Raw genomic sequence first — 12390 nt, forward strand, 5'->3', positions numbered from 1 at the left:
GCTGTAATGGGCTTTCCCATTGGTGGATAAACCCTCGGATGAGCCAAGTTCAGTTCAAGCATGGCCAAGTTTCTAGAGCGAGTATCTGCAGAGTTCAGCACACTCAGCTTGACTGACAAGCAAAGCTCTGAGGATAGAAATAAAAGGTGTTTTATGATTCAAGAAAAATGCACCCTGAGCTTGACCTCTGACTGTGACTGTGAGGGACCTACTGTGTTCTTAGAGCATATCCAGTGCAGCCTGTGCCCTTCTCGTCAGGATCCAGAGCAGCTCCATGAAACCTTGCTGTGGAGAGGCTTCTGTGCACTCTGCAGCATCCCCGGGAGAAGTCAGTGTCAGCAGCTGCAGAGGGAATGCACCTCTCAGGCCCTGTGTAGCCTTCGAACGCTTCCCGAAGAGGCAGAGGGGGTGAGGTCATCCATGCTCACAACCCATCCGCAGCACAGTGGTGTGGGCAGTCATCAAAGGTGAGCACATCATCCGGGCACTGGTCTGTGTGTGCATTTCGTGAATCAGGAATGTCAGTCCTAGGATACAGTGGGAGCTTTTTTTTTTTCTTTCAGAATTTCTCTGACAGCTCTGAAAGGGAAGACCAAGAGCGTATAAGGTGTGTGGCCACTGTGTGACGCCTGCCTTTCCCATTCCCTCACAATCATTCACACACAATCACAATGTTCTTTCTCCAGGTACCTGAATTGAAATTTTCTGAGTCACCTCTCACTGTTCAAGTCACACTCACATTGAATCCCAATTCCAGTCCAAGAATGGGAAGCTTCTGGCAGACAAGAAATCAAAGAGGAGGTAGCTGGAACTTGGATCAATCAGAGAACAAGTTAGCCTTGAGGCAGTTGAACGAGGTTCTCAACTACACTCTCTAATCCCAGGCTCTGCTAAATAAATGCTATCCTATATGACACTGAGTTTGACAAGTTTGCATTTTTTCTCTTTAATTTCAAATTAACCTAGCTTGTTTTTGTCTAATAACCATAGTTCCTTAGTAAATGCTCTAATTGAAAATATTCCTTAGGGATCATCCTTCCTTTTCTCTACTGAGTTTACTAGTTAGTCTTGTCAATGCCATCTCTAAGATGGATCTGTCCACCTCTCTCCATCTTCATCATTGCTGTGATTTGAATAGTACACAGCTCCTGAACTTACGCAGACAGTTGCACCCCAAAGTTGTAAACTGATGGTACTAAGGGTGGAAACTTACTCTGATTATGGTTTCAAGGAGGTGGGCCTGGTGGGAGGTCCTCAGGGTCCTGGGGGCACATCCTCTGATGACCATTCTTGTGAGAGTTGCACACAACAGCTTGAGTGGGACCCACCTACTCTCTCTGCTTGCTGGCCCACCGCGGGATCCTCTGTCTGCATATGTTCTGCTGTTGCCACCCTCCAGCCCCACTGGATGTCAAACCAATGGGGCTGCCCCTTCTTAGACTGTGAACCTCCAAACCATGAGCCCAAACAAACCTTCTTCCTTTACAGTTTCTCTCACATTTTATTACAGGTTTGAAAAAAATGACTGCTGCAATGCAATCACTGTCCTCTCAGTCCAGGCCGCCTCTGTATCCTGGATTCCTGCAACATCTTTCCTCCCCCACTGGCTTCTCCACCTCTAGGAATGGCCGCTTTCAATCCAACCTCCGTCCAGCAGCCGATAGTCTCAAATCCAATCACATCATCGTCCTTTACCCTTTGATTGCTTTTTATTGCTGGGTTAAAACAGTCTCCTTCGAGTGGACAGCAAGACTGTCTATCTCACTGCCTCACCTGTACCACTGCTTCCTATTTCCCTGCACTCTGGACCTGGGATCTTCCCTCATTCCTGCTTGCAAAATATTCCCTTTCAGACCTGAGAGAGACCCATATGCAGCCCAAGGCCTTAGAGATAGCAGACTATGTTTTATAGTGAGTGGTGAAGGGGAGAACAAAAAAGGAAATAAGAACAGAAAAGTATCTTATTTTATAGCCAACCAATTCATTTTTTAAAATATAGACTCCAGGCGGACATACTCTGATTGGACTTCAAACAATTAAAAATCTTACTTTGAAGGCTGGCAAAACACAAGCTGCATATTGAGAGGAAATACATTGGATGTCATTTTCCCAGTACGCAACTGGATGCTCTGAGCATCTTCCAGCGTTTCTGGTTGCCCTGCAGCATGGAGAATTTCCTCCCCTTCTGGTCAAAGGACAAGGCTCCTGAGAGATTCAAATGCAATTTTTAAAAGTTCTTGGTCAGTATGGCTATTTGTATTCAAAGGAAGTCATTTCCAAAGCACTCCTTTCAGAATTTCAATTAGAGATTTAAAATATACCCGCACAAAAATGGGAAAGCTTCAGACTGAGGTGTAGAACCATATTGAGGTTACTAACTTAATAACATTTGAGCCATCAAATAAATGTTCCGTAGTACTTAGTTCATAATGCATTTCAAGTTATGTCTAGGTTAGTTTGGGTTAATAGTGCCTTTAATTATTCTAATGAGGCTCACTTGCTTGCCAAGCTATATTCTCTTTCCATTTTGTCTCATACTACTGTCTATTTTTAATAGCTTCCCTAAAAATGGTGTTACAGAAGTTAGTTCCACCCAGGGAAGAGGGCAGTTTATCGGCAACTCTGAATCATTCACTGATTCCACACAGATTTAAAAGCACTTACTGTGTGCGCCAGGCACTGAGTTAAATATGGAGACAAAAGCAAAAACAAGGCACAGATTCTACCTCGGAAGAGTCTATATATATATAATTCCATTACTGGTGAATGGGTAATTAGCACATGGAGTCTAACCAATCAGGACAGGGGTCAAAGTAACGTAGCACGTTCGTGTTCGTGGAAGGCTTCCAGGAGAGTTGTGTTGAAACAGAGACACAAGGAAGAGTCAGAGGAAGCCCAGCAGAGGAGTAGGTGTCCTGAGCAAAGAGCCCGCGGCAGTGTCCAGGCGGCATGAGCATCCCACATGCACCAGTGTCCGTCGGGTAGTTTAGGTTGAACTCATGAGCCTCCATTTACCTGAGCCTCCACTATCTCGGCTTCCTCTCCTTGCCCTTAGCTCACCTGCGCAGTGCACTTTTGTTGCTCTGAGTTTCAATTTTCCAATGGGAAATCTTCCACAGGCAACTCCCCTACCCCAACAAAAAGTTAATACCATATTTTTTATTTTGCTGAGGATAAAAAAATGAGAATGCTATCAAGTGAATTGTGCAGCTGATGGGACTATAATTCAACAAAATGTACTTTCTTTAAACCTCTATCTTTTTATATTTGAGAAACCAAAATAAATAGACACTGACAGAGCTTCCATCCACTGGTTCACTTGCCATAGAGCCATGACAATCAGGCAGCTGGAGCTGGGAGTCAGGAACTCAGGACTCTCACGTGGGTGGTAGGAACCCAACTGCTTCAGCCATCACCACTGCCTCCCAGAGTCTGCATGAGCAGGCAGCTGGAATCAGGAGCCGGAGCCAGGGACTGAACCAAGTACTCCAGTGTGGAAGGAACGCAGGCATACTATCCAGCTTCTTCATCACTAGGCCAATCGCCTGACCCAGGGACTTATTTTCACAAATTTGAATTACTTTAATTACAGATTTCTGGAATTACCTAGAGCCAGAAAGGATGACTTTACATCTTTAGTTGTACTGTATACTACATTTTACTAGGATGTAAACTTCACAAGGGCAAGCACTTTTATCTGTTCTGCTTCACTGATATTTCCCAAAGTGCCTAGAATAATGCCTGGCAAATACTGGGCATCCAGAAAGTGTCCGTTGAAAGACACTAGGAACTTCATGGGGCTATTATGGGCTATGGAGGGTTCCCACGTCCTGGGAGATCTTGACTACCAACCACCCATGTGAGTGAAAAGATAGGGGGGTAGGGCCCCCTCAGGGTGTGTCAGTGCTTCTCACACTGCACTAAACCACTGAGGAGGCTCTTCTAAGGGGGGGCCTGTCGGGCCTGTGACTCACGGAGATTTTGGACTCCAGGGCTCAACACACCTACTGCTGAGACCACTGCTCCCAGGCTCAGTCGCTCCCAACCCAGTGGCTGTGCTCTTGGGCACCGAAAGCCATTGAACCAAGAGTCCCAGTACCCCTGGATGCCCGGAGACGTCCAGGGAGTGGGCAGGGAAGAGGCTGCCCTCCTTTCTCTCCCAGCTCCGGGATGCCCTCAAGCACTCCTGGTCTGTGAAGCCCTTCCTCCAGCCCAGCCCTCTTCTCCGCTGGGCCCACTGAACCCTCACTTCAGTGACCTCAGCCACCTCTGCTGTCTGCCCAGCAAAAACCCCCGAGACAAAGAAACACAGAAATATAGTGGGGCAGATAAAACCTAAGGAGAACAAAAGATCTCAACAAATTATTCTGTCCCATGCAGGACTGAGCAGCCAACCCAACCATTCTTCACTCACAAGTCAATTAAAAAACTTCCCTATGAAAAAGGCAAGCACTGGCGGCCACATGCCTGGGCGTTGGCAGCATTTGTTTATACTTCGGTGACAATAAATACAAAGCAAGGAACCTGGGCCAGACAAGGCGCTCCTGGATCCAAGCTCACTTTGGGAGGCTCAGTAATGCGAAGAGAACTCACCTGGCTTCTGAACAAATCTTTCTGGTGTGTGAACCCTTCAACCTCCCCACTGGCAAGCTTTCTTCCCTTCTCACCTCAAACCCCTAGGAAGCGTCTCTGAAACTTCAAAAGTTACTCACTCAGACACTGCTTTGGTGGCTGGAATATAAATGTTCAAGAGTCTTGACATCCTCTATGGTGATCTTTAAAGGAGACTTCAAAGCAAGTGCTCTCTCGCTTTGAGAATTTCCCACAGAAGTAATAAATGAAAATAATTGCCCCTTTCTATACCTCTCTGATCTCATCCAGAGAGACAAGTTTATTAAGCAGGCCTGAGAGATTGACAGTGAATATACCCACAAGCCTCAGCTATGCCTGGAACCGCAGGGCAAGAGCTTGTGTGGTCGCCGGCGTCGTCACGTCTCTGCTGAACAGCTTACCTGGCAATAAGCAGGCACTGTCACTTGGAAAGCAGACTGTTTCTGGCGGGAGGGGATATATTATAATCTTCCTTTTATGAGCACTAAGTCAGTTTTTATAAAGAAGAAAAAGGAGTTAGGGGAGTAGGTGCTTAGCCCAGCAGTTAAGACACCTGTGTTCTAAGTCAAAGTGCCTGGGTTCAATCCTCAGCTCTGGCTCCTGGCTTTAGATTCCCGCTGAGGGAGACCTTGGGAGCAGCGGTAATGGCTCGAGGGATTCGACTCCTGCTACCATGTGGGCAACCTGGACTGTGTTCCCAACTCCTAGCTCTAGCCCTTGCCTATCACCAGCGATTGTGGGCATTTGGGGAATGAACCAGTGGATGGGAGCATGCACTCTCTTTCTGCCTCCCAAATGAATTTTTTTAATTAAAAAAAAAGAAGAAAGTACATTTCAATGAAATTAAAATCTAAAAAGATGTGGCATCCTCCCCTATTTTTCAGAGCATCTCTTACATAGTGTATGTTGAACAGGAGATAATGTTGTGGTTAAAAGGGAAAGCTCAGAGGTTAGCTAGCGGCTACCTCTTCACAGAAAGATAAGAAAACACAAGGAAAGGATTTTAACTTTTCATTTTACCCCGACACAGGAAAAGGGCTGAGAAAAATGATCCTCAGGAAAAGGGAACAGTGCCTGCCTCGTGCAGCTTTAGAGTTAAATGAAAGAACTCCTGGAAACAACAGAGCCACAGAGCCTGTTACAGGCACAGAGCAAGTGCTACCCAAGTTAGCTTCGTTAGCAGCCAAGAAGTAACCACATCTATGGCACAAAGCAGCGGTTCTCAAGCCCAGCTGCATATCACAATCATCAGGAGGGTTTTTGCAAAAGACTCCGGCGCAGGCCCAGCTGTAGACTTTTGAGTTAATTAGCCTAGGGTGGGGCCCACCTTAGGTGCGCAGGAACAATTCACCATGTGATTCTAATATATAGCCAGTGTTGAAAATAACTGGCCTAGGAGGTCCATGACCAAGACCAGAGACCATATATCCTCCACACTGGGTTAATACAAGGGGTCTTCCAAGAGTCCTTAGAAAATGTGCATGATAAAATTATGCATAGACTTCAAAATTTTTGCACCAAAATAAGCTTATCTTTTAAATTCTATTTTCCCATGAACTTTTTGAAGTGCTATAGTCCCAGGCACATGGTAAAATGGGAAGAGAGCAAAAGTTGGATAGAAAATTACCATAAAACTTAAAAGGAGTTTAACAATGATATCTTTTGTCACTAGCAAGTGTGTGGTTGCTACAAAAAGTAATGACCCACTACACTGAAATGAAGTAATTTGTCTCAATAAGAGTGTTATTAAAACAACAGAGTTCTCAACTGTCCCCTGTGGCTAGGGAGACTTGTGGATGTAAAAAGAGACACAGGAAAACACACCCAGATTACCAAGGGGGTAGTCATTTAATGCAGAAATCCAGTTAACATAGAGAGACAGAAGTCGAAGAACAGATAGGACTTCAAACAATACTGCATAGTGTCACGGGTTAGCTCTTGCACGGATGATCTGTTTTTCTTATGATTTTGATTCCAGTACAAAAACAGAGGAGAGATTTCAATTAAAAAAAATAATAAGGCAACAGAAGAAGACTTTTCCTGTGACAAGGAACATCCACAAAGAATGCACAAATATTAGATGCTGACATAACAGGACCCCATTAGGACAAGTTCTGAAGATGCTGCATTAAAATTGAACAAGCATGGTACAATGACAAGAAAATTATACTCTCTTTGTTATGAATCCTTTTGCAAATAGAAATGACTCTCAGGTAACTGTTATATACAAACTTTCTGATATAAGTGGAAATCATACAAATCTTTCCATTGTACTTTCTTTTTTTCCTTCACTTAGCAATGTTCCATGGCGCTGCTCCCAATTTCTCACAGTCAAAGCATAAATAGTCATTAAAGCACTTGAATCCACAGTAGTCTTGTCCTTAGAAAGGTTGGGAGGTTTTGCAAGATTTTATTTCGGTCATCCAGAAAGGGCTGGCAGGCAACAGGTGGGAATGTAAAAGACCGCTTTGTGCTTGGAATCCTGACATGAACTCCACTCCGCTCCCTTCAGGAGTTCCCCACGCTGTGGTCGGGCCTTGAGTGCAGACAGTCATACGGTGGAGTCCCGGCCAGACTTTAGATGTGCAATCTTGGTCCTGCTGATAAAGGGATAAGCGATGCAGAGACCTCCAGCTGCCACAATGAAGCCTAAACTGCACCAGGCGCAAAAGATAGACCAGCTGTAGCCATGTTCCACATCATCAGGCAGGCTATAAATTAGCTTCGGGAGCCGGTTCAAATCATAGGAGATACTGGCAGCATACGTGCAGAGGGAAATGGTGCAAAATATCCCTATAAATAATACGAAGAACAGAATGATCAGTTACAGTTTTGCCTGCTGCAAGGCAAATAAATGCTAGACAGACCTTCATGAAAATTGGATCAACCAGTAGGGCAACCATTCCAAATTCATAAAGGATCTAGGATTCTTGTACTTGAACTAATTCGTTAAGCAAACACTGGCAAAATTTCTATGTGCTAGGCCTTACACTAAGGACTAGAGAAACAGGAATGAAAAACATAGGAGATTTTTGGTATCTTGAACTATTCAGAATATGTATGGATATTTGAGTGCATGTTTTAAAAATTAAAAACAATAAGAATCCTCACTATTTTTAAGGTAAAATATTCTATAATGATTCAATCTAATATAAAAGTTTTCATTTCTGCAGGTCTTCAAAGAAGGAGGTACCTTTCTCTGAAGGGAGGAGAGAACCTCCACTTTGACTATGACCTTGTCTAAACAAGATAAGAGTCGGAGAACTCAGAGGGCTTCCATAGCCTTGGAAACTCATGACTGGAGCATGGGGAGATTACTGATGCCATAGACAGGAGTGTCAATTGGTAAAGTCAACAACAGGAGTCACTGTGCACTTACTCCTCATGTAGGATCTCTGTCCTTAATGTGCTGTGCATTGAGATTTAATGCTATAACGAGTACTCAAACAATATATTTCACTTTGTGTTTCTATGGGGGTGCAAACTGTTGAAATCTTTACTTAATGCATACTAAACTGATCTTCTGTAAAAAAAAAAAAAAAGAAATTATCAATTCCCAACTTGACTCTCACTGAGATTAAACATGACAATAGGTCTGATCTGATTTCATCATCATTTAAAAAAAATCATCTATTATTTTTCACTTTATGTTTCTGTGTGGGAGCAAACTTGAAATCCTTACTTAATGTATACTAAGCTGATCTTCTGTATATTAAGATAATCGAAAATGAATCTTGATGTGAATGGAAGGGGAGAGGGAGTGGGAAAGGGAAGGGTTGTGGGTGGGAGGGACGGTATGGGGGGGAAGCCATTGTAATCCATAAATCGTACTTTGGAAATTTATATTCATTAAATAAAAGTTAAAAAAAATTAAAAAAAAAGTTTTCATTTCTGTTTGCCCTATACCTGAATTGACACATATTTCTATGTAGTTACAATTATTATAGAAACTGATTTATTTTGCAATTACTATTCTCATAAATTTATCACTTTGCCTATAAAACTTTAAATGAATTCTTACAGTGACTACACTTTCCTATAAAAGATGCTGCATCTGGCACATATTAGGGACTCAACAAATAGAATTTTTTTTTTTAAGAAATGAAGACTTAAATAATATTAACTCCAGGAATTTGGAATTGATCCAAGTAAGGAGATCACATCAACTATTCAAAATGCAGGCAGTTTGAGTGACATAAGGAAAAGGAACCAGCCCCAAATTTTACTTTTTTATTACTTATACATACAATTATCCAATAATTCTAAAATCAGGACTCTGACAAAAATTCTTCATAACCCCTTAATTCAGGAACCTTAGTACTTCAAGTGCAATTCCAAAGGCATTGATACTGCTTTTGTTTTTCTACCACAGTGTACACGTCTTTTTAGATGGCAGGGAATCACAATGAGATGGCTGCTAAGTCACCAGCCCCCACCAAGTACCCAAATTCCCAGCTCTGTTACGATTCCTACACAACTCTTCTTCATGCTATGACTTAGCTGTGTGTACAAAGGAGGGAGAACTCATCTGTTGGGGAATCTCTTCAGTATCCATAGCGACATATGCAGCATCTCCAGTGGGGAGAGACATACAGATTTTGGAACTGGAAAGTGAGAGCTAAAAGTAGCAGGGCCCCACCCCTTTTGTTAACCTACACAGCTCTGGAGATCAAAACCATCAACAGAAGTCAAGGCAAGTAGCAATTTGGAGGAAACGGAGATCATGCCACTTTTTAAGTGCTAGAATTCTGCCTGCACTCAAATCCTGGAAGGGCGCATTGCTTGAATCCTTTTCCAAAGGTGCATTTACAAAATAAATGTTCTCAAATTAAAGGATACTTGATTTGAGATAATTTGATATTTCCTACATTTTGCCTAATTATGTTTTTAAACTCTCAAGTGATTTTGTTTTTCTAACAAGGATCAAATTTTATCTTCTAACTTCTTGCTCCAATTTATTACAGCAAACATATCACTTTGAGTTCTCCAAAAGAAAGATCAAAATGTAAATAATTCTTTCATGAAGGAATGGGCCATTAAAAAAAAAAAAAACTACACTGCTTTTTCCAACCTTGAAATCAGAAAATGTTCTTACATCTACATGAATGTATTCACAGGCAACCAACCAAAGAGAATGTTTCTATATAGCAAGGTCCTTTTAATGAACCCTGGTAACAGAATATTGGCCATTAGGAAAAACTGATCTCTGAAGTATCAATAGGAAAAATATAATAATAGAACAACACAGTCACAGAAAAAAGCATCTCTACTCTGCATGCACCTGTCTACACATAGCTCAGTGCCTAAAAGGAAGCATTTTTACAAGTAACATGATTTTAATGACCTCTGAAAGCTTGAGTTCAAACTTCAGACTTTTAACCATCCTTTGATATCTAAACGCATTACACTGGGAGGCAACAATTATATATATCCTAGATCCTGCTCTGCTCCTAATCACTGTGTGACCTCCATTCTGCGAGCCTTAGTTTCTGCATCAGGATAAAAATAAGGGGCTTGGTTACTGAAGTCCCTTGCAGTGTCAGATTTCTGTGATCCCATTAATCCAAAATAAAATATGAACATTTCCTAAAACCTCCTGGTAAACTGATAACATTATGTAACTATAAGAAGTGCAAAGACTATATTTTTCTTTCTGTATGTACTGCTTTTGATCTTGTACTAAACACTGATTTTATTAGCACCTCTCCCATGCCAACTCCATGAAATCTGCTTTGGGCAAAGTGAATCCTAACATTACACCATCGCTTTATACTGAATAGAAAAAGAGTACAAGAAACAATCTAATCTGAGCACATAACCAAGAAGAGGGCTTCTCTTTGCCCTCAATGTCATGAACAGCTGTGCCTCCCCCAAGGATATAGTTGGTACTTACTTCACAGACACTGCAAATTATGGAACTAATAGAATTTGTCCAAGCTGTCAGAGGGCTGACGCTCCTCCCTAAAGCTACATCTATGCTTTTCCATAAGCAAACCATGGGATTTATGGAATGCTTTTTTTGCTTCTAATGTCATTCATAGGTACATCTTGCTTTGCAAATATGATTTTCCCTCTGTCTTTTATTTATTTATTTATTTACTTATTAATTTGAAAGGCAATCCAACAGAGACAACAGGACAGACACAGAGATCTTCATTCACTGGTTCACTTCCCACAATGCTTGATCAAGCCCAGGCCAAAGCCAGAAGCTTGGTCTCCCATGTGAGTGGCAGGGGCCCAAGAACTTGGGCCTTCATCTGCTGCTCTCCCAGGAGCATTAGCAGGGAGATGCATCAGAAGCACATCTCACAGTTCTCGGGTGCATGTGTTTGCTGGGCTGCCATAATGAAGCACCACAGATCAGGTGGCTCCAACCAGCAAAATGTATTTTCTCACAAGACTGGAGGCCACGAGTCTGAGACCAGGGTGTCGGCAGCATTGCTTTCTTCTGAGGTCCCCATCCTGGGTTTGGAGATGGCCCCTTCTCCCTGTGTCTTCACATGATCTTCCCTCTGCAAGTGTGCAAATTTCCTCTTCTTTAAGGACACCAGCTGTACTGGGTTAGGGCCTCATGACCTAACTTAAAGATGTTATTTCCAAATAAGCTCACATTCTGAGGTACTGGGAGTTGGGACTTCAATGTAGGAATTTGGGAGAGACATCGCTCAGCCCATAACATTGTGTGTGTGTGTATGTGGTGTATGTGTGCATTTATATACGTAGTCAATGAATGAAATACATTCCTATGTCTCTCAAAGGTCTTAATAAGACTGTGTTCTTCTATTTATTTAAGTGCTTACTCAACAAGTAGTTACCAAGTAGCTTCCATGTCCCAGATAAAATCCTAATTTGTAGTTCATTTCCAAGGGTTTTTGTTAGTCACAGCTGTAACTGGTTTCAATACTGATATGGGTTGGGAACCTAACAGATTCTTTCCACTCCACTCTCCTGCATGCATCTCTGGCAAAGGTCAGGGAGGCTCAGACTTCCTGTACGTTCTGCATGTTGTCTAACATTAGAGCCAAGCACACAGAGCTAAGAAAACCTGAACGCAATTCAGTTCTGCACTGTGTTGAGAGTTCTAGGAACTTCAGTGCTGCTTCATCCCAAATTAACCCCTGTAGGTTGTACCTATGTGGCAAGTTATTGTCAGTAACAGTGCACTGTCATCAGTAGCAACCCAGTTAATGCGGGGTGTGTGATGGGGGTATGAGAAGATCAATAAGGAACCTTTCATGCAATCACCAAGTTCCAAATCTAAGGGTCATCCTGCAGGCCCATAGGAGAGAAGCCACCTCTCCTCCCCTCTCCTGGGCTTTCCCTTCCCCTCTGTATTTCCCTGACTTAGCTGAAACTCTTCAGCTCAGCTGGTGGCCCCGAGGGAGAGAAGTGCCTGAGTTCTGAGCTGGCTGCTGGGCTAGTGTGGGTAGCATCTTCAAAAGAGTGAATAATTACTGGCTCCCTGACAGGCCCTCTATGCAGCTACTTTGCTCATAAAATATTAAAAGGCTTTCTGCCCATACACTTAATTAGAAGATAGCATGATATCACAGAACTGTGGGGCCGGAAGGGAAATGTTCCGATCACAACAGTAAGATCACACTGCCATCCCAGAACAGCAACCTCTTTCCTTGCCCTGAAATCCGTGAGGCCCCTGGGCCATGTGGTAGGATAGAATTAGGGTAACTAGGTCCATTCTGTTGACCTCCTGGCTTTTATGCGCTTAAAAGGCTGAAAGAAGTTGCTTTGCCCAGGTTGCCAGCTTGATAGATAACATAA

At 42.8% G+C, this 12390-nt stretch overlaps 1 protein-coding gene across 2 annotated transcripts in view; it reads right to left on the reverse strand.

Moving 5' to 3' along the window:
* Positions 1-6440: 6440 nt before the first annotated feature.
* Positions 6441-12390, reverse strand: part of TMEM178A (transmembrane protein 178A) — a 69236-nt gene continuing 63286 nt past the window's right edge. For both annotated transcript variants that reach the window (XM_089326508.1, XM_002709906.6), the window contains exon 4: positions 6441-7404. In XM_089326508.1, coding sequence (XP_089182634.1) covers positions 7163-7404 — 242 coding nt within the window. In that variant the 3' untranslated portion in view covers positions 6441-7162. The remainder of the gene's footprint in view (positions 7405-12390) is intronic.

This window comes from Oryctolagus cuniculus, chromosome 2 (assembly GCF_051225735.1).
Source record: "Oryctolagus cuniculus isolate XC-2025 breed Fujian yellow rabbit chromosome 2, ASM5122573v1, whole genome shotgun sequence".
NCBI lineage: Eukaryota > Metazoa > Chordata > Mammalia > Lagomorpha > Leporidae > Oryctolagus > Oryctolagus cuniculus.